General features: G+C 68.3%; 1 protein-coding gene across 4 annotated transcripts in view; it reads left to right on the plus strand.

Annotated features, from left to right (window-relative positions):
• KIF21B (kinesin family member 21B) overlaps positions 1-23,265 on the plus strand; it is a 34,284-nt gene extending 11,019 nt beyond the window's left edge. The window contains exons 3-36 of one of the 4 annotated variants that reach the window (XM_070401110.1): positions 163-345; positions 1,484-1,633; positions 1,732-1,866; positions 1,986-2,153; positions 2,261-2,376; positions 3,018-3,213; positions 3,990-4,179; positions 4,561-4,624; positions 4,714-4,932; positions 5,271-5,361; positions 5,773-5,890; positions 6,013-6,204; positions 6,714-6,913; positions 7,454-7,561; positions 8,013-8,081; positions 8,415-8,647; positions 8,779-8,926; positions 9,669-9,860; positions 9,958-10,059; positions 10,958-11,123; positions 11,241-11,292; positions 11,443-11,500; positions 12,353-12,558; positions 12,649-12,723; positions 13,308-13,421; positions 15,022-15,060; positions 16,944-17,080; positions 17,833-18,013; positions 18,303-18,467; positions 18,729-18,846; positions 19,799-19,969; positions 20,436-20,635; positions 20,997-21,169; positions 22,652-22,702. In XM_070401110.1, coding sequence (XP_070257211.1) covers positions 163-345; positions 1,484-1,633; positions 1,732-1,866; positions 1,986-2,153; positions 2,261-2,376; positions 3,018-3,213; positions 3,990-4,179; positions 4,561-4,624; positions 4,714-4,932; positions 5,271-5,361; positions 5,773-5,890; positions 6,013-6,204; positions 6,714-6,913; positions 7,454-7,561; positions 8,013-8,081; positions 8,415-8,647; positions 8,779-8,926; positions 9,669-9,860; positions 9,958-10,059; positions 10,958-11,123; positions 11,241-11,292; positions 11,443-11,500; positions 12,353-12,558; positions 12,649-12,723; positions 13,308-13,421; positions 15,022-15,060; positions 16,944-17,080; positions 17,833-18,013; positions 18,303-18,467; positions 18,729-18,846; positions 19,799-19,969; positions 20,436-20,635; positions 20,997-21,096 — 4,656 coding nt within the window. In that variant the 3' untranslated portion in view covers positions 21,097-21,169; positions 22,652-22,702. Of the gene's footprint in view, positions 1-162; positions 346-1,483; positions 1,634-1,731; positions 1,867-1,985; positions 2,154-2,260; positions 2,377-3,017; positions 3,214-3,989; positions 4,180-4,560; positions 4,625-4,713; positions 4,933-5,270; positions 5,362-5,772; positions 5,891-6,012; positions 6,205-6,713; positions 6,914-7,453; positions 7,562-8,012; positions 8,082-8,414; positions 8,648-8,778; positions 8,927-9,668; positions 9,861-9,957; positions 10,060-10,957; positions 11,124-11,240; positions 11,293-11,442; positions 11,501-12,352; positions 12,559-12,648; positions 12,724-13,307; positions 13,422-15,021; positions 15,061-16,943; positions 17,081-17,832; positions 18,014-18,302; positions 18,468-18,728; positions 18,847-19,798; positions 19,970-20,435; positions 20,636-20,996; positions 21,170-22,651 lie in introns of all 4 variants that reach the window. The other 3 variants (XM_070401112.1, XM_070401111.1, XM_070401113.1) reach the window with 3 other exon arrangements.
• Positions 23,266-24,496: the final 1,231 nt, after the last annotated feature.

Consider the following 24,496-nt stretch of genomic DNA (forward strand, 5'->3'; position numbering starts at 1 on the left):
AGGCGGGGGAGTTGGGGTGCGGGCGGGGGAGTTGGGGTGCCGGGGGGTTGGGGTGCGGGCGGGGGAGTTGGGGTGCTGGGGGTTGGGGGTGCCGGGGGAGTTGGAGTGCGGGCGGGGGAGTTGGGGTGCCGGCTCACCCCTCCTTGCGCCTTTGCAATGCAGACGGGGGCCGGGAAGACGTACACCATGGGCACCGGCTTCGACACAGCGGCGACGGAGGAGGAGCAGGGCATCATCCCCAGGGCCATCGCGCACCTCTTCGGGGGCATCGCCGAGCGCAAGCGGCGGGCGCAGGAGCAGGGCGTGGCCGGGCCCGAGTTCAAAGTCAGCGCTCAGTTCCTGGAGGTACTGCGGCCTCGCGGGGTGGGCAGGCGGGGGGGCTCGGGGGCCGCAGGACCGTGCACAGGAGCTGGGCTCTCCTCCGGGGCAGGGGAATGAGCCTCGGGAGCCACGCAGGCATCTTCAGGGAATGAGCTCCCCGCTGCTGGGAGCATCCAAGCGAGAGCTGGAAGGCCGCCGGGTGGGACACGCGAAGGGATTTCCTGCATCCGATGGGGCTGGAGAACCGTGGCTCTCGCCCCTCCTTCGGCCTCCCCGGCCCCGGGCCCTGACCCTTCTGGCTGAGGTCCTTCCTGACCCTCTGAGTCTCCCCTGACCCCAGGAAGGAAGGGCCTCACTCACGGCTCCTACAGAACCCCAGGTCCAGGGTGAACCGTGAGGGGTTAAATGGTGCCCTGTCTGTCCCGACAGACACACAGACGGACAGACACCACGGCACCCAGTCCCCTTCCGTTTCCTCTCCCCTCCCGTGGGTATTTCTGTCCCTGTAAGGCCATCAACCCCTCGGACGTGTGAGGCCTGCAGCCGCCCCTCCCCCTGCAGGATTCTGCTCCCTTTCCCCTCCCCAACCCCCCCTCCTGGGCCTGCCCAGGGCAGGGGCAGGATGACACTGCCCTGCTAGCGATCCCAAACGCAGGGATGTCCGAGGCCCAGCCCTCTGAAGTGGGGTGACCGCTCCCGGCCAGGCCCCCTCCCGTGACCGTCTCCCCAGGCCCTCCCCACACGGCTGGGCCATGTTCGCTCCTGCGTGTCGGGCACACAGGCGTGTCCCTGCCCCGCTGTGACGTCATCACCACCAGGACCCCTCAGGGACCATCCCCACTGAGCTCTGCTTCCCCCCCAAATCGGGGACCGCACCCCACCCCGTCCTTCCGGGGCAGCGACATCACAGGATTCGCCCAGATCCTGGCTGTGTCTGTATCTGGGCCTAGAACCCGAGTCCCCTTGGCCCTGGTCCCCCGCCTCCTGCCGGGCCTACCCTGCTGCCCCCACCCCAGTCCAGGTCAAAGGCCGTGGAACCCAGAACCTGAGGGACAGGGTCGGCCGGGAACCTCCCAGGGCCTCAGTTTCCCCATCTGCAGAATGGAGCTGGTCTATAGAAGTGAGCCCAGCCACTGTCCCCCTGCCCCCCCTCCTTGCTTAGCTCTACAACGAGGAGATCCTGGACCTCTTTGACGCCACCAGGGACCCCGACGCCCGCCACCGCCGGTCCAACATCAAGATCCACGAGGACGCCAACGGCGGCATCTACACCACGGGCGTCACTTCCCGCCTCATCAGCTCCCAGGAGGAGGTGGGCGTGCCCCGGGGTCAGGGGTCAGGGGTCGGGGCAGGCGGGGTGGCCGTGATGGTGGTGGGGGGACCGGGACCTCACCGCCGCCTCCCTCCCAGCTGATCCAGTGCCTGAGGCAGGGCGCCCTGTCGCGCACCACGGCCAGCACCCAGATGAACGTGCAGAGCTCCCGCTCCCACGCCATCTTCACCATCCACCTGTGCCAGATGCGCGTCTGCGCCCAGCCCGACCCGGTGAGGATCCCCCGGGCCCTGGCGTGGGGTGCGGGGGGGGGCGGCAGCTCCGGAGGGCGGAGGAGGCAGGAGCCACGCCCGCGCGGGGACCCCGGGTCAGCGGCCGCCTTCCGCTGCAGGTGCACGAGGGGGTGACCGGGCTTCCCGAGGGCGCGGCGCCCGCCAGGGAGTACGAGACCCTCACGGCCAAGTTTCACTTCGTGGACCTGGCGGGCTCCGAGCGGCTGAAGCGGACGGGGGCCACGGGCGAGCGGGCGAAGGAGGGCATCTCCATCAACTGCGGCCTGGTAGGCGCCGGGCGGGCGGCTGGGGGGTGGCGGGGAGGCGGTGCAGGCGGCCCTGGCCAGGCAGTCCCTCCCTGGGCCCCCCTCCAGCACCGGGTCTGCCTCCGCAGTTGGCCTTGGGCAATGTGATCAGCGCCCTCGGGGACCAGAGCAAGAAGGCGGTGCACGTGCCCTACAGGGACTCCAAGCTCACGCGGCTCCTGCAGGACTCGCTAGGGGGCAACAGGTACCGGGCGGGGAGGCGGGGCTTCCTGGGGGGCAGGGTGGGAGGGTTTGAGGGTGAAGGCCCCCCGGGACAAGGAGACCCCCCGCTCTGGGCTGAGATGCCCCCTGACCTCGGGCCAGTAGGGTGGGACTCTTCTGCACCCCGGGAGGGAGAGTCCCTAAAGGAAGTGACAGCCCGGCCGTGTGGCTCAGTGGTTGAGCGTCGGCCTCTGAACCAGGAGGTCAGGGTTCGATTCTCGGTCGGGGCACAGGCCCAGGTTGTGGGCTCGATCCCCAGTGTGGGGGGCGTGCAGGAGGCAGCCGGTCCGTGATTCTCTCTCATCGTGGATGTTTCTATCTCTCCCTCTCCCTTCCTCTCTGACATCAATAAAGATACATTTTTTTAAAATAAAAAGGTGATAGAGCTCAGCTGGGGTAATAGATGGAAAATGGTAAAGAGATGCAGGGCCATCTCTCTCACAGCCTGCCCACCTGCTCTGTGGGGGGTCCGGGTCCCCATCACCCAGGTTCTGCCCTGTGAAGCCCAGTCCTCAGGCAATGGGGGGGGGGGCGGGGCGGGGGGGCGGGAGCTCTGCTCTGAGATGTGCTTCTGAGGAGCCGGCTGCGCCCTGGGACCCTCACCTCCCCTTCCGGCACCCCCAGCCAGACCATCATGATCGCCTGCGTGAGCCCCTCGGACCAGGACTTCATGGAGACACTCAACACCCTCAAATACGCCAACCGGGCCCGGAACATCAAGAACAAGGTGGTGGTGAACCAGGACAAGACCAGCCAGCAGATCAGCGCGCTGCGGGCCGAGATCGCGCGGCTGCAGATGGAGCTCATGGAGTACAAGGCGGTGAGCGTGCGCCCGGCCCGCGGCCTGCGTGGCGCGGATCTCATGACGCACAGACTCACGTCCGCTGTGCTGACCGGCTGAGAATCCTAGGCTCAGAATGAGAATCAGGACCGCGGGTAGGACCGCACGAGTCGCCCAGTGTGCGGGGTGGGGTCGGGGGAGGCAGAGGAGAGAGTTGGCCCTACTTCCTCAGGTGGTCAGGGAGGGCTTCATGGAGGAGGAGTCCTTTTCCATGGAGCTTGAAGCACGAGTGAGCTATCGGCTGGAGCAAGTGGAGCAGGCATCGTAGGATGTGAACGTGTGTCCTGGGGGACGTACGCTGTTCCCTGTGACTAAGGCGGAAGTCACCGGTTAGTGGTCCAGGGCCTGGATCTGGCACACAAGTGGGTTTTGGTTGACATATTTGAAGATGTCACAACGCAGGGCACCACGTTGGCTACAAGGACTCTGTTGGCCCCAACCCCCACCACGCCCTATTGTCTAACACCCGGATGGACCTCCTCACTCACGCCAGCTGCCCAGGTCCCCTCGGGTTGGACCCTTGGGTCAGAGTCTGTGGAGACAGGAAGGTGGGCTGTGGAAGGGAAGGTCGAGGTGACCTTGAGGGGAAGCCTGGAATGGCGGTTCACAGTCTTCGGGCTTTTCTGTCGCTATGGGAACCGTGTATGGCTTCTGAGCATGGGAGACAGGAGCTGTGTTCTAGGGACCCTGGGCCCCCGCTCCCTGGGGCTCTGGCACCTGACTCCCCCCGTCCCCCCGCCTACCCCCCCTCCCAGGGCAAGAGGGTGATTGGGGAGGACGGCAGCGAGGGCTACAGCGACCTGTTCCGGGAGAACGCCATGCTGCAGAAGGAGAACGGCGCCCTGCGCCTGCGGGTGAAGGCCATGCAGGAGGCCATCGACGCCATCAACAGCCGCGTCACCCACCTCATGAGCCAGGAGGCCAACCTGCTGCTGGCCAAGGCCGGTGAGTGGGTGCCCGGGGCCGGCTGGGCGCACCAGGGCTCGGGCTCCCTCCCCACTCCTGGCCAGGAGACGGGCGGGCTGGGCCAGCCCAGGAGCTCACAGATTGGTTCATTCACGCATCTTTTTCCAACCAATTTTAACTTTTTAAAAATATATATATTTTTATTGATTTCAGAGAGGAAGAGAGAGAGAGAAATGTCAGTGATGAGAGAGAAGCATGGATCAGCTGCCTCCTGCGCGCCCCACACTGGGGATCGAGCCCGCAACCCGGGCGTGTGCCCTGACCGGGGATCGAACCCTGACCTCCTGGGTCATAGGCCAACGCTCACCACTGAGCCACACCAGCCAGACTTGAAGGTGCTTTTGTTACTTCTTCCCCCAGGTGACGGCAACGAGGCCATCGGTGCTCTGATCCAGACCTACATCCGGGAGATTGAGGAGCTGCGGTGAGTGAGCCGGGCACCCCTGGGACCCCCGGGGGCCTTAGCCAGGCAAGGGTGACCCGCTCACCCCCACGCCCCACCCCCTCCTGCAGGACAAAGCTGCTGGAGAGCGAGGCCATGAACGAGTCCCTGCGTCGCAGCCTCTCCCGGGCCTCGGCTCGCGGCCCCTACTCCCTGGGGGCTTCCCCGGCCGCCCCGGGGCTCGGGGGCAGCCCGGCCAGCGCCATGGAGGACGCCTCGGAGGTGATCCGCCGGGCCAAGCAGGACCTGGAGCGACTCAAGAAGAAGGAGGTCAGGCAGCGGAGAAAAAGGCGAGTGAGCGCCCCGGAGTCTCTCTCACCGGGTGGCCTCCCCAGAAGGCGCTGATCGGGGTCCCCTGGGACTCTGAGCAGACCGCCCGCCTTTGGGGCACAGCCACCTATTGCTCCTGTCCACCCGGGAGAGGGAGGCGGCCAGTCCCGGTGACTGTGGGCGGGGGGGACGAGACGGGCGGCCACGCTCTGCAGAGCAGGAACCCGGTCCTGTCCTGTGACCTCCGGACAAGACATGCCTCCCCCCCTAACCCCCTCTAACCCCCCACCCCCACCCACCCCCACATGCTCAGCCAGCTCCAGCCCCCTAACCCCGCCTGCCCTTCTTCCCCCGGCAGCCCGGAGAAGGAGGCCTTCAAAAAGAGGGCGAAACTCCAACAGGAAAACAGCGAGGAGACTGATGAGAATGAGGACAACGAGGTGGAGGAGGTGAGCCTGGCCGCCCCGCCCCTCCCCTCCCCTCCCCTCCCCTCCCCTCCCCTCGCACACTCACCCACTCCCGCTGGATGGGGCCCCAGCACCTCCTTGTGCGCAGCGGGGACGGCGCTTGGTCTGCCTCCTGCTCTCTCTGCTGGGTTGCCATGGTGATCGCCATCCTCAGTCCCCTCCCTCATCCCAGTGGGGGTGGGGGTCAGTGCCCAGGCTGCTGGGGGATGGGAAGCTCCTGTCCAGGACGGAGGTGGCACAAGGGGCCCCGATAGGGCCTCACCCCCGTTTCCCACCTGCGGGGATGCCTGGACCAACCTCTGCTTCTGGGTACCCCTCCCTGAGGCCGGGCCCAGCTTGTGGGGGAGGGACCGCCCGCCCCCCCCATCCCCCCTAATGGCACCTGGTGCGCAGGAGGAGGAAGATCCGGATGAGAGTGGCTGCGAGGAGGAGGAGGGGCGCGAGGACGAGGACGAGGACTCGGGCAGCGAGGAGAGCCTGGTGGACTCGGACTCGGACCCCGAGGCGAAGGGTGCGTGAAGGGTGCGCCTGGGCTGGGGGCCCCCTCAGCCCCCTGCCCGCTCCCCCCCGCCCCCCGCCCCGGGCCCTGGCGCCCACCCTGGCGCCCTGGGTCAGGCCCGTCTCTGCCCGCAGAGGTGAACTTCCAGGCGGATCTGGCCGACCTGACGTGCGAGATCGAGATCAAGCAGAAGCTGATCGACGAGCTGGAGAACAGCCAGCGGCGGCTGCAGACGCTCAAGCACCAGTACGAGGAGAAGCTGATTCTGCTGCAGAACAAGATCCGCGACACGCAGCTGGAGCGCGACCGCGTGCTGCAGAACCTCAGTGAGGCCCCGCCCACAGCCCGCGGCCCCGCCCACTCCCGCCCCAGCCCTGCCGGCCCCGCCCCTCCTGCTCCCCAGGTCCCGCCCCATGCCCCGCCCCATCTCTGCCGGCCCCGCCCCTCCTCCTTCAAGGCCCCGCCCCACGCCACGCCCTACCTCTGCGACCCCGCCCCTCCTGCTCGCTGGGTCTCGCCCACAGCCCCATCTCCGCAGGCCCCGCCCACAGCCCCAGCCCGAAGGCCCCGCCCACAGCCCGAAGGCCCCGCCCACTCCTCCTGCCCCATCTCTGCCGACCACGCCTCTCCAGCTCCCTGGGTCCCGCCCACAGCCCCAGCCCTGCAGGCCCCGCCCCCTGTTGCTCCTCAAACCCCACCCACCGGTGCAGAGAGGGGCGTGGCCTCTCCAAGGCCAGGCAGGCGGGTGGGGCCTGACAGCCGCCTCTCTCTCTCTCTCTCTCTCTCTCTCTCTCTCTCTCTCTCTCTCTCTCTCTCTCTCTCTCGCGGCCCGCAGGCACCATGGAGTGCTACACGGAGGAGAAGGCCAACAAGATCAAGGCGGACTACGAGAAGCGGCTGCGGGAGATGCACCGGGACCTGCAGAAGCTGCAGGCCGCCCAGAAGGAGCACGCGCGGCTGCTCAAGAACCAGTCGCGCTACGAGCGGGAGCTGAAGAAGCTGCAGGCCGAGGTGGCGGAGATGAAGAAGGCCAAGGTGGGGCCCGGGCGGCGGGGGCCGGGCGGCGGGGTGCGGGGTGTCTGTCACCTCAGGGCCCGCCCACCGCGGTGAGCAGTCATTGCCGTTCCCTCACCTCCTGCACCCGGACCAGGTCCTGGGGCTTGTCCCTAACCCTGACCCCCTCACCCCCCCACACCCACACCCACACCCCCCCACCCCCCACCCTCACCCCCCACCCCCGTCAGCAGCCCAGCTGTCGGGAGAGAGAAAGTGCTCCGTCCACATCGGGTCCTAGAATAGCGGACCCAGGACGGTGGCTTTGGGGGACGGGGACCAGGGGGACCGTGAGCAGCGGGGGCCAGGGTTGGACATGGCTGGGCTGGTGGGTGGCCCAGGAGGTGAGGCAGCTCAGCCCCTGCGGGGGAGTGGGGGGGCGGACCTCAGGGGCGACCTGGTAGGCTGCCCGGCTGCCCCGTCCCCCCGCCCCCCCCCCCCCCCCCCCGCCCAGCATCTTCAGTCCCTGCAGCGAGCGGGCACCTGCTTAGCCCGGTCCCGGTGCCCCCTCTGCCCGGCCAGGTGGCCCTGATGAAGCAGATGCGGGAGGAGCAGCAGCGGCGGCGGCTGGTGGAGACCAAGAGGAACCGGGAGATCGCGCAGCTCAAGAAGGAGCAGCGGCGACAGGAGGTGAGGGCGCCCTCCCCACCCCCCTACCCTCCCATCCCCAGGGTCCGGGGCCCTGCAGGCTTGGGGGGCGGGAGCGGGGAGCTGGAGGGGCGGGGCCGGCAGAGCTGGGGCGGGCAGGGGGCGGGGCCTGGAGCGGGAGGGCGTGGCAATGGGCGGGGCCTCGTTGGGGTTCTGCAGCAGGGTCACTCTGCAGCGGTGTGTCCAGCGCTGTCTTGTTGTTCGGTGGACAGACCGGAACCCAGGGAGGGGAATGAGCTTGCCTGAGGTCACCAGCCAGCAGAGCCCCCAGCCCGGGCCTCCTGGCCCAGGGTGGGGACCAGAGGCCGGAGAGTAGCCCCTTGGGGCCAGGGGCCAGCTCCCAGGCCCCTTTGATCTGCCCAGGCCTTCCCCTCCGAGCCGCCCGGCCTCTGCCCACCAGCCCTGAGTGGGGACCCCCGTCTCGCACCCGCAGTTTCAGATCCGAGCTCTGGAGTCCCAGAAGCGACAGCAGGAACTGGTGCTGAGGAGGAAGACCCAGGAGGTGAGCGAGGTGCCCCCCCCCCCCAGGCCGCCCCCTTCGGATCCCGCCCGAGCTGGGAGCCTGGGCCCGGCTCCCTCCTTCCCGGCGGACACAGGCCCGACCAGGGCGGAGGCCGGAGGGCCGGCTGCAGGCTCTGGTCCCTCCTTTAAAAACAAAACAAAAAAAGTCTCTTCTGTGTTCATTTCACAACAAACAGAGGCCCCTGGCTCAGTCCCAAGCCCAGGCCCGGGCGGAGGGGTCCCTAGATGCTCCCTCCCTGCCCCTCCCCCGACCTGGGCATTTTTGGGGCTCCGTGTCTCCCGCTCACTGGGACCCTCCTTCCGTGGCCCCCAGGTGTCTGCGCTGAGACGCCTGGCCAAGCCCATGTCCGAGCGCGTGGCGGGGCGCGTGGTGCCGAAGCCGCCCATGCTGGACTCGGGGGCCGAGGTGTCCGCCAGCACCACCTCCTCCGAGGCCGAGTCGGGGGCCCGCTCCGTGTCCACCATCGTGCGCCAGTGGAACCGGAAGATCAACCACTTCGTGGGGGACCACCCCGCGTCCGCTGTCCACGGCACCCGGCCTGCCAGGTGGGGGGGGGGGGGTGGGCCGGGAGAGGCGAGCCCAGGGAAGCAGGGCCCCCCACACCCACCCCCATGGCGCCCTGTGGCTGTCAGCTCCCGGCGTGGGCCCACCCAACCCCGCTGGCCTCTGTCTCCAGGAAGAAGTTCCAGAAGAAGGGGGCCGGCCAGAGCTTCAGCAAGGCCGCGCGGCTCAAGTGGCAGTCGCTGGAGCGCAGGGTCATCGACATTGTCATGCAGAGGATGACCCTCGTCAACCTGGAGGCCGACATGGAGCGGCTCATCAAGGTGGGCGCTGTCCCTCCCGCGGCACCCCCTCCCGCCGCACCCCTCCCTCCCGCCTGCACCCCTCCTACCTCTGCACCCCTCCCTCAAGCCTGCACCCCTCCCTCCCGCCTGCACCCCTCCCTCTGTACCCCCCTCCCACCTGCACCCCTCCCTCCCGCCTGCACCCCTCCCTCCCGCCTGCACCCCTCCCTCTGTACCCCCCTCCCACCTGCACCCCTCCCTCTCGCCTGCACCCCTCCTACCTCTGCACCCCGCCCTCTGTACCCCCCTCCCGCCTGCACCCCTCCCTCCCATCTGCAACCCTCTGCCATCTGCTGTCACTTTAAAATATATATATATTTTTTACTGAGTTCAGAGAGGAAGGGGGAGGGAGAGAGAGATAGAAACATCCATGATGAGAGAGAATCGTGGATCTGCTGCCTCTTGCTCGCTTCCTACTAGGGGATCGAGCCTACAACCCGGGCCTGTGACCTGACCGGGAATCACACCCTGACCTCCTGGTTCCTAGGTCGATGCTCAACCACTGAGCCACACCGGCCGGGCTGTCCGCTGTCACTTTTGACGGCTCAGGCAGGCTCTTCCCACCTTTCTCGTCCCCCGTCCCCTGATCCTCATGGCAGCTCTCGAATGCAGAAGTGCTGGGGGTCCCCATGAGGCTACGCGGGGGCCGGGTGGGGCAGCTGTGGGCAGGGCTTGGCAGCACCCTGAGGCCTTCCCCGACCTCCCCCCCCCCCCCCCCCAGAAAAGGGAGGAGCTGTTCCTCCTGCAGGAGGCGCTGCGGCGGAAGCGGGAGCGGCTGCAGGCGGAGAGCCCCGAGGAGAAGGGGCTGCAGGAGCTGGCGGAGGAGATGGAGGCGCTGGCGGCCAACATCGACTACATCAACGACAGCATCTCCGACTGCCAGGCCACCATCGTGCAGCTGGAGGAGACCAAGGTGTGGGGGTGCGGGATGCGGGGGGCGGGGTTGGGGGGTGCGGGATGCGGGGTGGGGTGCAGCCCTGCTGACCCGGGCCCTCTGCCTCCGGCCCCAGGAGGAGCTGGACTCCACGGACACGTCGGTGGTCATCAGCTCCTGCTCCCTGGCCGAAGCCCGCCTCCTGCTGGACAACTTCCTCAAGGCGTCCATCGACAAGGTGGGCCATCGACCGGGTGGGCGGCCGCGCGCCTCCTGGACGGGACCACCCCACCCCTCCCAGCCTGGCTGCTCGGAGCCACGTCCGTCACTCACAGGCTCGGGCAAGCCGCCGCTGCCGCACGCCCAGCCCCGGTTCCAGCCCAGGGAACAGGCTGATGACGGACGGACCGAGGCTGTGGCTTGTTCGGCGCTTTAACGAGATGACGCCCGCGAGCGGCTTGGCCCGGTGCCTGGCTCGCAGCCGGGCCTCCCTTAAAGGGGACCCTACGCACCGGCCCGGGCCCGTCCGGAGCAGGGCTGGGCTTGAGTCCGCTGGAGGCGGAGGGCAAGTGTGTGTGCGTGTGCTGGGTGGGGCCGCGCGGGCGGACGGACGGACGGACGGACGGGCCACATTCTACCCAGCAGGGTTTATGCTGGGACAGCAGGGTCCCGGGCTGTGGCCTTCGGGGACAGGCCAGCTCTGGACAGGGGGAGCCTGCCCCCCACCCCACCCCCGACTCCTCACCCGTCCCTCTTCTTCTTCTTTTTTTAAATATATTTTTATTGATGTCAGAGAGGAAGGGAGAGAGAGAGAGAGAGAGAGAAACATCCATGCTGAGAGAGAAGCATGGACCGGCTGCCTCCTGCATGCCCCACCGTGGGGATGGAGCCCCCCAAAGGCCCCACTTAACCTAATGATTCATGAAAGACAGTCACATTCTGAGGTCCTGTGTGGGGAAAGTCAGGGGGCTCGGGGGTGCACCCCAGGTCTGAGCCAGGCACAGGTGACATCTGGGAGTTACGGGGAGCCCTCCAGGGTGTCTCCCTGGGTGGGAGCCGGTGGCGTGAGGGCAGGGACGGGGGTGCCCCTGGTCCCAGGCCACGAAGGGTCACCCAGGCCTGCTGCCCGTCCTCAGGGGCTGCAGGTGGCCCAGAAGGAGGCCCAGATCCGGCTGCTGGAGGGACGGCTGAGGCAGACCGACCTCGCGGGCTCCTCCCAGAACCACCTGCTCCTGGACGCCCTGCGGGAGAAGGCGGAGGCGCACCCTGAGCTGCAGGCCCTCATCTACAACGTGCAGCAAGGTATGGGGGGCGGGGCGGCCCGGGCCCCAGGGCTCCGACCCGGGGACCCTGGCTTCCCCAGAACTCTGCCCAAACCCATCTGACGCCCCCTCTCCATCACCCCCCCCCCCCCACAAGAGAACGGCTACGCCAGCACCGATGAGGAGGTGTCGGAGTTCTCCGAGGGCAGGTGAGTTCCACGTCGGGAGTGAGAGGCAGCTCAGCGCGGACCCGGGGGCGGGGGAGCCACGGGGTCCGGGGCCCAGCCCAGAGGGGGGTCCCCGAGCGCCAGGGCGCACACAGGCTCTGGGGGCCCTGACTCCCCCTGCTCCTCCCTTAGCTTCTCCCAGTCGTTCACCATGAAAGGTTCCAGCAGCCACGACGACTTCAAGTTCAAGGTGAGCCCCCTCGGGAGGCCGGCGAGGCCCCTCTGCCCTCACCCCAAGCCCGACCCCGTGTTGCTTCCAGTGGGGACGGGTCTAGCCTGGGACTGGAGGGGGCGGGCACCCGGGGTGCAGGTGTGTAACCGGGTGCAGCCTGTTCTTTCTGAAGTGGGGGGAGGGGGGGATGGAGGAGGGGCCTGAGCCATTGCCTGGTGACGTCACCAGAACCAAGTGCCCCGCTTCCCGCTTTCAAAGCCTCCCTCTTACCCGGCCCAGACCCAGGTGAGCAACTCACGGAACAGATCCCTGGTTGTCGTACACGCAGCTTGTCGGCCACCGGCAGGGGCAGCAGCGAGGGCACTTGGGGACCAGGGAGGGTGCGGCCACCACAGTTAGGCTTGAACCAAGAAAAGGGATTTTTTTTATTGATTTTTAGAGAGAAAGGAAGGGAGAGAGAGAGAGAGAGAAACATCCATGATGAGAGAGAATCACTGATGGGCTGCCTCCTGCACTCCCCACACTGGGGATCGAGCCCGCAACCCAGGCATGTGCCCTAACCGGGAATCGAATCCTGACCTCCTGGCTCTTAGGTCGACGCTCAGCCACTGAGCCACACCTGCCGGGCACGAACAGGCTTTCTTAAGAGAGAATTGTGCACAGTTTGGGGTGCACGTTTGGGGTACACAGTCCACATAAGGGCAGACAAGCCATGTCTGTTGCCTTGCATTTGCCAGAAGCCCTGAGAGACGGGCTCAGGGCGGTGGCTGGTGGGTCCACTCCCCGGGTTGCCCTGCCTCCGGCCCAGGCCCCACCGTCCGCCCCACCCCCGGGACTCCCCGGTCACCCCGGCGGGCGCTTCCCTTCCAGGGCGAGCCCAAGCTGTCGGCCCAGATAAAGGCGGCGTCGGCCGAGTGCCTGGGCCCCCCGCTGGACAGCTCCACCAAGAACATCACCAAGTCCCTGGCCTCGCTGGTGGAGATCGCGGAGGGCGGGGCAGGCTTCTCCGTGCGCGACCCCTACCCCCGCGACAAGGTCTCCCGCACAGTCAGCCTGCCCACCAGAGGCAGCACCTTGTAAGGCGGGTTGCGGGGCGGGCGGCCGGCGGGGGTGGCAGGGAGCCGGTCCACTGGTCCACCCCAGACTCACTGGCCTCCCTCCTCCAGCCCCCGGCAGTCCCGGGCCACCGACACGTCCCCTCTGACCCGGAGGAAGTCGTACGACCGCGGGCAGCCCGTCAGGTGAGAGCGGGTCCCGGGCGGGGCACCAGCCTGGCTGCCCGTCGGGGCCCGGGCGGCGTGAGTGGCGGCGGTGTCCACGCTGTGGATCCTCTCGGGCGCGTTCTAGTCCGGGCCAGACCCCGTCGTCACCCATCGGCCCCCAGGGTCCCTCCCCCGCCCCGTCCTGCGTGGGCTCCGGACGCACATCCTCCGTCGGCAGCTAGGACGGGGGCCAAGCCCTCAGCTAAAATCGCTGGTGGGTGGGTGCTCCGTGCTGGTGGCTCCATTGTTGCCCGGATGTCCTTCAGCCCCTTCTTTTATTTTTAATAGATTTTTATTGATCTCAGAGAGGAAGGGAGAGGGAGAGAGAGAAACATCCATGATGAGAAAGTATCAATGACCGGCTGCCTCCTGCCTGCCCCGCACTGGGGATGGAGCCCACAGCCCGGGCCTGTGCCCTGACCGAGAATCGAACCCTGACCTCCTGGTTCCGAGCTTGACGCTGGAACCACCGGGAACCACCAGCCCCGATGTGTGTGTCTGAGGTCGGACGGAGTAAGAATGGCTCCGACACTGACATGCCGCTCTCTGTCCCCGCCTGGCAGGTCCACAGACGTGGGGTTCACGCCCCCCTCGTCCCCGCCCACGCGGCCACGCAACGATCGCAACGTCTTCTCGCGTCTGACCAGCAATCAGAGCCAGGGCTCCGCGCTGGACAAGTAAGAGCCGGCGCCGGGCGGGCTCTTTGAGGGGAGGGAGCCTGTGGACTGGCCGTGGCCGTGGCCATGGGCGTGGGCGTGGCTGTGGCAGTGGGCATGGCCGTGGCCGTGGGTAGGGCTGGTGCAGCTGGGCAGCCTCCGGATGTTCTGTTCCGGCCCCACTCCTGGCATCTGTGTCTTTTCCGTCTTGAGCGGGGGCCCGTCTGTTCCCTGAGGGAGCTGGGACCTCCGGAGCGAGCTAGCAGGGACGGACGGGGCGCTCAGGCCCCCGCAGGCCCCCAGACGGCCCTGAATCCTCCGTGGCTGGTGCCTGGATTCTCGGAAGCCCCTTCCTGCAGCCTCGCCAGCCCCCTCCGCTCCCCAAACCCTCAGACGGCCCCGCGCACCGTCCCCTGTCGCCTTCCCATGGCCGGGTCGGCTCACCCCGTGGTGTGCCCCCTGCTGGTGTGATGGGGTGACAGCCGTCCCGTGTGGCACCTGCTTTCACCCCAAGGTTTCCCCTGAACCACAGCTCAGCCGTGAGCACGGCCTGCCCGCCTCACCGGAGCAGGAACGAGGCTCAGGCAGGCCCGCGGGCGTCCGCCTAGGAAGCGCACAGCCGGCCGAGGGCCTGGGGCTGGGACCCAGCTGCCCGTGTCCCTAACGGAGGGCTCTGCCCAGGGGCGGGGGGCCTGTCCTCCACACGCTCCTCTCCACACTCCCTGCTGGCCCCGCCCTGGCCCACACCCACCAGGGTCCCCTCCCAACCTGGTGCCCCCTCCCGCCCGCCTTCACAGCCTCTCGCCATCCCAGCCTGTGGGTTATCCAGACCCCAATCCACCCAGGGGTCATTCAGACCTCAGTCCATCCAGGGGTCATCCAGACCTCGGTCCATCCAGGGGTCATCCAGACCTCGGTCCATCCAGGGGTCATCCAGACCTCAGTCCATCCAGGGGTCATCCAGACCTCAGTCCCGTCCGGGGATCATCCAGACCTCGGTCCATCCAGGGGTCATCCAGACCTCGGTCCATCCAGGGGTCATCCAGACCCCAGTCCATCCAGGGGTCATCCAGACCTCAGTCCCGTCCGGGGATCATCCAGACCTCGGTCCATCCAGGGGTCACCCACACTTGGGTCCATCCAGGGGTCATCCAGACCTCAATCCCGTCCGGGGGTCCAGGTCCTGGGGCTCACAGCCAGCTCCAGGCAGTCCCCCGCGCTCCCCGGGGACAGGGGGCTCTGTGAAAAGCCGGCCCCTGAGGAGTTGCTGGGGCAGCCCCCTCCCGGGTGGGAGGAGCAGGCAGGCCCCAGCATTGTGGGGGGGGCGGGGGCCCCCAGCTTGTGGATGGGGCAGCAAACAGCCCAGGAGCAGTCTCCCCCGAGTGTGGGGCCGGCGATCCCGCGTCGTCCTCAGGGGGCCCCCCCATCTACCCTGTCAGCTGTGGGCCTCCCCAGCGCCCAGGCCAGCCCGCCCCCCGCCCCCGCCCTGCTGTCCCCCGGCGCCTGCTCCCTCTGCCTCTCTCCACTCCCCTCGCCGAGAATAACCCCCCTGACCTGCTGCTCTGCGCCCTGTGTGTGCCCGCCCCCCCCCCCTAATCCGGCTAACTTTCTGCCCTCCCAGGTCTGATGACAGCGACTCCTCTATGTCCGAGGTCCTGAGGTACACCGACGGCCGCGCACCCCTCCCAGCCCTCTCGCTCGCTCCTCTCTCTCTCTCTCTCTCTCTCTCTCTCTCTCTCGGCCCCTCCCGCCTGCACCCCTGTCCTCAGCATGCACCCCTCCTCTCCTCGGCCCCCCAGGCCCCTTCCCACCTCTGGTTCCTCCTCTCCTGGCGGCTGCCTGGCCTCTGACTGCCCCCCTGACCGACCGGCTGGAGCTGGGGGCTCGCGCGCGCGCGGGGAGGAGCCTGCGGTCGCTTGTCACAGCCTGTCCTCTGCTCCCGCGTCACCTGGGCAGGGTGGGGGGAGCATGGGGCCTGGAGGGGCGGGCCGGGCGGGGCGTGGATGCTGTGCTCGGAAAGTCCGTGGGACGCTCGGTCTGCGTCGGTGCCGCACACTTAGACCCCGGCTCTGCCCCACCCCCGTCTCCTGACACAAGGACCAGGAGTGCCATGGAGGGGGGGGGGGCCTCACAGGACCCCACACACAGAGCGCGTCCCCGGCCCCGGGGCCCTGAGCTGAGCTGAGAGCTCTCCCGCCCAGCCCTCCGCTAACCGCCCGCCGTGGCCGCACCCTGGGTGTTGGCCGTCCTGCCGTCCCTCCCACGGGACGCTACCAGCCCCTCACGAGCAGGGTCAGCCCTTTCACCTGCTGCCCACAGCCCTCCGGTCCTTCCCGGCCGCAGCTGGGCCCCGGCGAGGGCAAGAAGCGGGAGCCAGGATACCTGGGAGGCTGTTCCGTGCGGGCCCTTGACGGGCACTGGGCCTGTGGGACCCTTGTCGGACACTTGTCGGACCCTTGTCTGACCGCGCCCTCAGGGCTGGGCTGCCTGCGTCCCTGGGGCCATGAGCAGCCTGCGGGAGGGATGTGGTCATTTCATCCCGCCCTCGGCCACCGCCCGGTCGGTCGGCACGGCGTTCTCTTTGGGGAAGATCGAGGACATGTTTTCAGACCCGCACACAAGCGGGCGGGGGCCTCGCGCCCAGGGGTCCCTCGTTGAGAAATAAAATCTCCATCCCGAGCCTGCAGGGGCTGGAGGAGGGTCGGGGAGTGGGGAGCCCAGACCATCCCCACCACCCCCTCCACCCCCCCGAGCCAGCTGAGCTCAGGTCCCTGAAGGGGTTGAGCCCTTTGTCAGCGACCCTCACAGGTCCGGCCGTGCTGGTCCCGGGGCCGTGGGTGGGGTGTGCGCCTATGGGAGTCCCCCTGCGTGGGGGACAGGCCCGGGCGGAGGGAAATTCGGGGACGGAGTGCAGGGCAGCGACTCGGCCCCTCCCTCTGCGCCCGGCCTCCCTGGGTCCCCGGAGGCAGCCTGGGGGAGTCGCGGGGTTGCAGGAGCCCCTCCGGCCCCTGGTCTCCGCCTGCCCAGCTGGCGTTTTATTTTTAAATCTATTTTCATTTATTCAGAGAGGAAGGGAGAGGGAGAGGCAGAGGGAGGTAGAAACATCAATGACGAGAGAGAATCATGGATCGGCCGCCTCCTGCACGCCCCCACTGGGGATCGAGCCCGCCACCCGGGCCTGTGCCCTGACTGGGAATCGAACCCCGACCTCCTGGGTCATAGGTTGAGGCTCAATCCCCGAGCCACAGGGGCCGGCCGGTGGGCCTGGGCGCTTTTACGTCTCAGGATGCGGTCAGGCAGGCGTGAGTGGGAACTGGCCGAGGGCAGGGCTGCGCCTAGACAGGGACAAGACTCGGGGCCGGGCCACGGAAGGCAGGCCCCCCCTCCCCCTGCCCTCGCACCCTCTTCCCGGCTCAGGCTGCTGGCGGGGCTGGGGGCCCTGGACCCCCTCGGTCAGGCCCAGCTCCCTGCTCCACCCTGTCCCCCGCCTCGGCCGGGCGCGGGGTCCCCGGCTGACGGCGTCCTCTCTCCCTCTGTCCGAAGGGGGACCATCACGCCGGTCGGAGCGGCGAAGGGCGGGCGGACGGCCCCGCTGCAGTGCGTCTCCGTGGCCGAGGGCCACTCCAAGCCCATCCTCTGCCTGGACGCCACGGACGAGCTGCTCTTCACCGGCTCCAAAGGTGGGTGTCGCCCCGGCCGGGGTGGCTCAGTGGGTAGAGCGCCGGCCTGTGGGCCACAGGGTCCCGGGTTCGATTCCGGTCGAGGGCACGAACCTCGGCTGCCACCGGCTCGACCCCAGGCCCCGGTCTGGGTGTGAGCGGGAGGCCAGCTGTTCTCACATCGACATTTCTCTCTGTGTGTCTCTCCCAGTCCCTTCCGCTCGTTCTAAAAAAAATGAATGGAAGCATATCCTCGGGTGAGATTAGCAGCAACAACAAATAAATAAGTGAATTATTTCTTTAAGCCCTGGCTGATGTGGCTCAGTGGATAGAGCGTCAGCCTGCAGACTGAAGGGTCCAGGGTTCGATTCTGGTCAAGGGCACATGCCCGGGTTGCAGGCTAGATCCCCAGTAGGGGGTGTGCAGGCGGGAGGCAGCCGATCCATGATTCTCTCTCATCATGAAGGTTTCTCTCTCTCTCCCTCTCCCTTCCTCTCTGAAATCCATAAAAATGATTTTTTTAAAAAAAGATTTCTTTAGAAAAATAAATAAAAGTAGTTCTTAAAAATAATGATGATGATGCCAGCTCTTAGCAGTCCGGGTAGCGGGCACGGACGGCATCAGGGACCTGCTTGAGCGACCGGGCCTGCCGTCCGGGCCCCCTTCTCTCTGAGTCGTCCCCACCCCTGGGACCTGGCGCCCAGCCCCGGCCTGGGATTCGCTGTCCCTGGCGCTGACGCCCGCCCCTGCCCGCTGTCCCCCCCCCCCCGCAGACCGCAGCTGCAAAATGTGGAACCTGGTCACGGGGCAGGAGATCGCCGCCCTGAAGGGCCACCCCAACAACGTGGTCTCCATCAAGTACTGCAGCCACTCGGGGCTGGTCTTCTCCGTGTCCACCTCCTACATCAAGGTGTGGGACATCCGGGACTCAGCCAAGTGCATCCGCACCCTCACGTAGGTGCTCTTCCCTGGAGAGGGTGCAGGCAGGGGGTGCTGGCTGCCCGGGGGCCCTACTCTGCACAGCCTGGTCTGAGGGCCTGTCGTCCACCGAGGTGGAGTGGAGCTGAGCTCTGCGTGGGTCTCGGGGGAAGCGGCGGCTCCCGTCCGTCAATCAGGGAGGACTTCCCGGAGGAAGTGGCTTACGGGCCTGCTCGGAGGGAGGTGAGATGGGTCTGCTGGCCGGTGCGGATGGACCGGTTTCATCTCTGACCTCGCCTCCCTTCCCTCCCTCCCTCCCGGGCAGGTCCTCGGGTCAGGTGATCTCGGGGGACGCCTGCGCAGCCACCTCCACGCGTGCCCTCACCAGCGCGCAGGGCGAGCACCAGATCAACCAGATCGCGCTCAGCCCCTCGGGCACCATGCTGTACGCCGCCTCGGGCAACGCCGTCCGCATCTGGGAGCTCAGCAGGTCCGGGGGGGCCTGGGGAGATGTGGGGGGGGCCTGGGGAGATGTGGGGGGGGGCAGGCTGGGCATGGCCGAGGGAGGGCACACAAGCCTCAGCTGGGGGTGACCCCCCCAAGGCCAGCTGGACCTCAGAGACCCCCGGGAATGGGCAGCTCCGGAGGGAGGAGGGGCCCCTGGCCGGGTGTGTGCCTCCCAGGCCCACCCCCTCCCAGCCCAGGTCCCCCTGACTCCCCCGCCACCCGCCCCTGCCGGGCCCTCCCACAGGTTCCAGCCCATCGGCAAGCTGACCGGCCACATCGGGCCCGTGATGTGCCTGACGGTCACCCAGACGGCCAGCCAGCACGACCTGGTGGTGACCGGCTCCAAGGACCACTACGTGAAGGTGCCCGGGACACTGCCGTGTCTGCCCCCCGCCCCCCACCCGTCCCTCTGTGGCCTCGGGGCACTCGTGGGAAGAATGCAGTTCCTGGGATGGTTAAAATCTACCCACACTAGAGGCCCGTGCACGGAATTCATGCACTCGGCTCGGGGGGAGGGTGTCCCTCAGCCTGGCCCGCACCCTCACGGCGTCTAGGAGCCCTCGGGGGGATGTTCATAGACGGCTTATGCCCGCCCCTTAGCACTGCTTGGCTTCTGGCTCAGCAGCACCCCCCTGTGGGAGTGCACTGACCACCAGGGGGCAGCTCTTGCGTTGAGCATCTGCCTCCTGGTGGTCAGTGCGCGTCATAGCGACCGGTGGTTCCGCCATTCGGTTGATTTGCATATTAGCCTTTTATTATATAGGATATTTTATTGATTTCAGAGGGAGAGGGAGAGAGAAACAGCAGTGATGAGAGAGAATCATGGATCGGCTGCCTCCTGCACGCCCCCTACTGGGGATCGAACCTGCAACCCCGTTGCATATGCCCCTGGCCCGAATCGAACCTGGGACCCTTTAGTCCGCAGGCCGACGCCCTATCCACTGAGCCACACCAGCCAGGGCCACACTGATGTTTGTATCTCCCTCTCCCCTGCCTTCTTCTCTGAAATCAATAAAAATATATGTTTTTAAAAAATAAAGAGAATTTTAGACGGAGTCACCCACCTTTCTCCGTAGCAGCTCATGCTGAGCTGGGGGTCCCCCCGCAGGAACTTAAGTCCGTCCCCCCACACCCCGCCCCTGGGAAGGGCCCCTCCCCTGCAGAGGCAGCTCCCGCACCCCCCGGGACTGGGCTGCCACCGGGGGCCAGACCTCGGGGTCACCGGGGGCCAGACCTCGGGGTCGCCGGCTCCTGGGCCCGGGCTGCACCCCAGTGGGCAGCTCTGGGCCAACCCCTCCCGCCCCCCCCCCACAGATGTTCGAGCTGGGGGAGTGCGCGGCGGGCACCATCGGGCCCACCCACAACTTTGAGCCCCCGCACTACGACGGCATCGAGTGCCTGGCCATCCACGGGGACGTGCTGTTCAGTGGCTCCCGGGACAACGGCATCAAGAAGTGGGACCTGGAGCAGCAGGAGCTCATCCAGGTGCGGCCGGAGGGCGGGCGGGGCTCCCCAGCCCCGGCCAGCGCCCCCCACTTCCCCCCCCAACCCCCTGCACCTGCCCGCCTCCCCTCTCCTCCCCCTGCCCCGGGCTTGACGGGGGAGCCCAGCCCTGTCCCCTCTCCCGGAGGATTGATTTCTATATATATATAAATTTTTTTATTGATTCCAGAGAGGAGGGGAGAGGGAGAGGGAAGAGAAACATCCATGATGAGAGAGAATCATGGATCGGCTGCCTCTTGCACGCCCCCCACTGGGGATCGAGCCCGCAACCCCTGGCCTGTGCCCCGACCGGGATTCGAACTATGACCTCTCTGGGCCCGGAAGTCCCGGCACGGCTGGGGCTCTGGTTCTTGGGGACCCGGGGGGGCAGAGGGGCAGGCGGCTGCCGGGTGCGGGTCCTGTCCCCGCGTCCCCCACCGGCCCTCACCGGACGCTCCCTCCCCCCCAGCAAATCCCCAACGCGCACAAGGACTGGGTGTGCGCCCTGGCCTTCGTGCCCGGCCGGCCCATGCTGCTCAGCGCCTGCCGCGCCGGCCTCATCAAGGTCTGGAACGTGGACAACTTCACGCCCGTCGGCGAGATCAAGGGTCACGACAGTCCCATCAACGCCGCCTGCACCAACAGCAGGCACATCTTCACCGCCTCCAGGTGGGCGGGTCCCGGCGAGGGCCACGGCTGGGAGGGGGTGCAGGGCGGACCCCCAGGGCCCAGGGGCAGGGCAGCAGGCAGGCGCCGGCCTGGCCAGGCCTTGCCCACCATCCCCAGCCGCCCCCCCCCCCCCCCCCCGCCCCCAGCTGTCCTCACACCTGCCCGGGTATCTCCCATCACAGCGCAGCCCACCCGCCCATCTGACCCAGCTCCGTCCCGGTCCAGGGGGCGCCCGGGCCACGGGGGCGCTGCTCACGGAGGCCTCTTCTCTTCCCTTCTGGTTCCGAACCTGACCTTGGCCCTTCTCTCCCCTCCCCTCCCGTCTTCTCGCTCCGCCTCTCTCCGCCTCTCTCCCCCGCAGTGACTGCCGGGTAAAGCTGTGGAATTACGTCCCCGGACTCACCCCCTGCCTTCCTCGCCGGGTGCTGGCCATAAAGGGCCGAGCCACCACCCTGCCCTGACCCCACCTCCTCTCTCCTCCTCCTCCCCTCTCTCTCCTCCTCTCTCCACTTCGATCTGAGCTGCTCCTCCACGGTACGAGTCTGTTTTACTCCTCCTGGCTCCTTCCAGGCCCCCCTCCTCCAGCCTCCCCCCTCCTCCAGCCTCCCCCTCCTCCAGCCTCCCCCTCCTCCAGCCTCCCCCCTCCTCCAGCCTCCAGCCTCTCCTCCTCCAGCCTCCCCCTCCTCCAGCCTCCCCCTCCTCCAGCCTCCCCCCTCCTCCAGCCTCCCCCCTCCCCCAGCCTCCCCCCTCCTCCAGCCTCCCCCCTCCTCCAGCCTCCCCCTCCTCCAGCCTCCCCCCTCCTCCAGCCTCCCCCTCCTCCAGCCTCCCCCCTCCTCCAGCCTCCCCCCTCCTCCAGCCTCCAGCCTCTCCTCCTCCAGCCTCCCCCTCCTCCAGCCTCCCCCCTCCTCCAGCCTCCCCCCTCCTCCAGCCTCTCCTCCTCCAGCCTCCCCCCTCCTCCAGCCTCCCCCTCCTCCAGCCTCCCCCCTCCCCCAGCCTCCCCCCTCCTCCAGCCTCTCCTCCTCCAGCCTCCCCCCTCCTCCAGCCTCCCCCTCCTCCAGCCTCCCCCTCCTCCAGCCTCCCCCTCCTCCAGCCTCCCCCCTCCCCCAGCCTCCCCCCTCCTCCAGCCTCCAGCCTCCCCCCTCCTCCAGCCTCCCCCCTCCTCCAGCCTCCCCCCTCCCCCAGCCTCCCCCCTCCTCCAGCCTCCAGCCTCTCCTCCTCCAGCCTCCCCCCTCCTCCAACCTCCCCCTCCTCCAGCCTCCCCCCTCCCCCAGCCTCCCCCCTCCTCCAGCCTCCAGCCTCTCCTCCTCCAGCCTCCCCCCTCCTCCAACCTCCCCCCTCCTCCAGCCTCCCCCCTCCCCCAGCCTCCCCCCTCCTCCAGCCTCCAGCCTCTCCTCCTCCAGCCTCCCCCCCTCCTCCAGCCTCCCCCCTCCTCCAGCCTCCCCCCTCCTCCAGCCTCCAGCCTCTCCTCCTCCAGCCTCCCCCCTCCTCCAGCCTCCCCCCTCCTCCAGCCTCCCCCCCTCCCCCAGCCTCCCCCCTCCTCCAGCCTCCAGCCTCTCCTCCTCCAGCCTCCCCCCTCCTCCAGCCTCCCCCCTCCTCCAGCCTCCCCCCTCCTCCAGCCTCCAGCCTCTCCTCCTCCAGCCTCCCCCCTCCTCCAGCCTCCCCCCTCCTCCAGCCTCCAGCCTCTCCTCCTCCAGCCTCCCCCTCCTCCAGCCTCCCCCCTCCTCCAGCCCCCCCTCCTCCAGCCCCCCTTCCGAGCATGAACAGTGAGTGGGACAGGCCCCGGGCCAGGGGGCCAGGCAGTGGACGGCAGTGGGGGCCCGTCCAGGGCCGGACGGAACCCACCAGCAGCGGGAAAACTCACGATCAGGAAAAGCAGGCCCCTCCCCTGCCCGGCACCCTCCGCCCTGGGCCTCACAGCGCCCACCCCTGGGCCCGGCCGCGTCTGGGGAGTGGGGGGCACCCGGGCCTGGCTGGCCGGGCCCGTCCGAGCTGACCGGCCGCTCGCTGTCCCCGCAGTGACCTGACAGTGAAGTCCTGGAGCGTGCGGCGGTTACCCCGGGGCCCACCCTAGGGCTGAGGCCGGAGGACACCCCACGCCTCGGCCCCCCCACAGCCTGGAGGGCGTGGCGGGGACACCCGGGCCGACGGGGCCAGCGGCCCGGGTGTGGACCGTGGCTGTGGCCCCTCCCTGCTCTCCGTCCCCCCTCGGCCTCCGGACGATGGACATGACTCCTGTCCCCCCCCACCCCCTGCCCCTTGCGGGGAGAGAGAGGTGGGGGGACATTTAAGCTGTGACGCCCATGGGCATTCCCCCTCCTGTTTCTCTCCTTGGCCAAGCAGCCCCCACCCCACCCCACCCCACCCCACCCCCATCCAAGCCTCTGGACACGCTCCTGTCTCTGAGCCCAAACCACAGACCTCAGGTAACCACGGAAACAGGGGTGGGCGGCTGGCCCTGCCCCTGAGCTCAGCCCCTTGGCGCCGCTCCCGGCCGCCCCGGCGATTCTCGGGGTCCCTCTCTGACGGCGATTCTCGGGGTCCCTCTCTGACGGGGCCCGGGCGAGGCCGTTGCAAAGATTCCTCGGGCCGACGGGCAGCCAACCCTCATTATTTATTTTTATTGACGCCTCCTGGACTTGAAGTTTCTTCCCTGCGGCTGTCCCTCTGCTTTTGGGGGCCAGGAACCCCACCGGGGACCCACCCCACCGGCCCTCGGGGCCACCCCGTCTCTTGACTGCAGCTCAGGCTGCCCCCACGCTGCCCCGGGGACCCCCCCCCCCCCCGGGTGACCCGACTCCCGGCCGCCTGGCGCTCCAGTGCCTTCCTCACCCGTCCGGGCCCGGCACCCGCGCTGGGCACCCTGACACAGGCCTCCTGTGTCTCCTCACTCGGGGGGTGTCATGCCCACGCCCCCAGAAGGCGGGGTGCCCCACCCCCAGCCCAGGGCCCCCGTGGGGCCACGTGGGAAGCAGCTCGGATGCCGCCCCCCCCGCATCCGTGAGCCCCTGGTTCCTAGGTCGTCGCTCAACCACTGAGCCACGCAGGCCGGGCAGGGAGGCAGTCTTAGCTGTGAACGGAACGCACCTGCTGAGGCCTGTCCCCACCTGTCCCCACCTGTCCCCACCTCTTCCCACCTGTCCCCACCTGTCCCCACCTGTCCCCACCTGTCCCCACCTGTCCCCGTTCTGCTGGGGCCGCCCAGCCGAGAACACAGTCCTGCTGTCAGTGGCCAGCTGGACGGGCGCGTGAACTCTCCCTGGTGCAGACAGGCGCGCCCTGGCCCACCCGCCAGACCGTCTGCCTTCCACGCTGGAGACCCCTCTCCCGGCCCTCGAGGGGCCTCCCCGGACCCCCGGACCCCCGGACCCCCCCCCTGAACAGAGAGCTCCCCCTGTAGGAAGACTCGCATGCATGATGTTCACCCAGTGATGAAGAGACTCCGAGAGAGACTGCTGTCCTCGGCGGGCGGGCGGGGCGACCGCGCCGTGGCTGCCGGCGTCTCGCAGCCGGTGACCGTCCGGGGGTGACCCGGAGGCCTCACGGTGCTCGTCTGCTGTTCCTGATGGGTCCGCTACCTCACCTCACGGCGCCGGCGCTGCCGTCCTGGCAACACTTGAAGTCCCTCCGAGCTGCCCCAGCTCCGGCCTCTCCGCCCGCGCCCGGGGGAGGCCAGGGCACGGGCGGGGGCGGGCCCCTGCCGCCGCCTCCTTGCACACGCATCCCGCGTCGGAAGCACAGATTGGTGCGGTTTGAGCACAAGGGCGGGCAGCCGTGCACGCCGGGCCCCGGAGGGTCTGGGGGGCCGGCCCTCGCTCAGACCACCGTCTTCTTCCTCTTCTGTACCCCCGCCTACCCGCCCCC

The sequence above is a fragment of the Myotis yumanensis genome, unplaced genomic scaffold (genome assembly GCF_028538775.1).
Source record: "Myotis yumanensis isolate MYYU_CA2020_CCGP unplaced genomic scaffold, mMyoYum1.0.hap1 SCAF_22, whole genome shotgun sequence".
NCBI lineage: Eukaryota > Metazoa > Chordata > Mammalia > Chiroptera > Vespertilionidae > Myotis > Myotis yumanensis.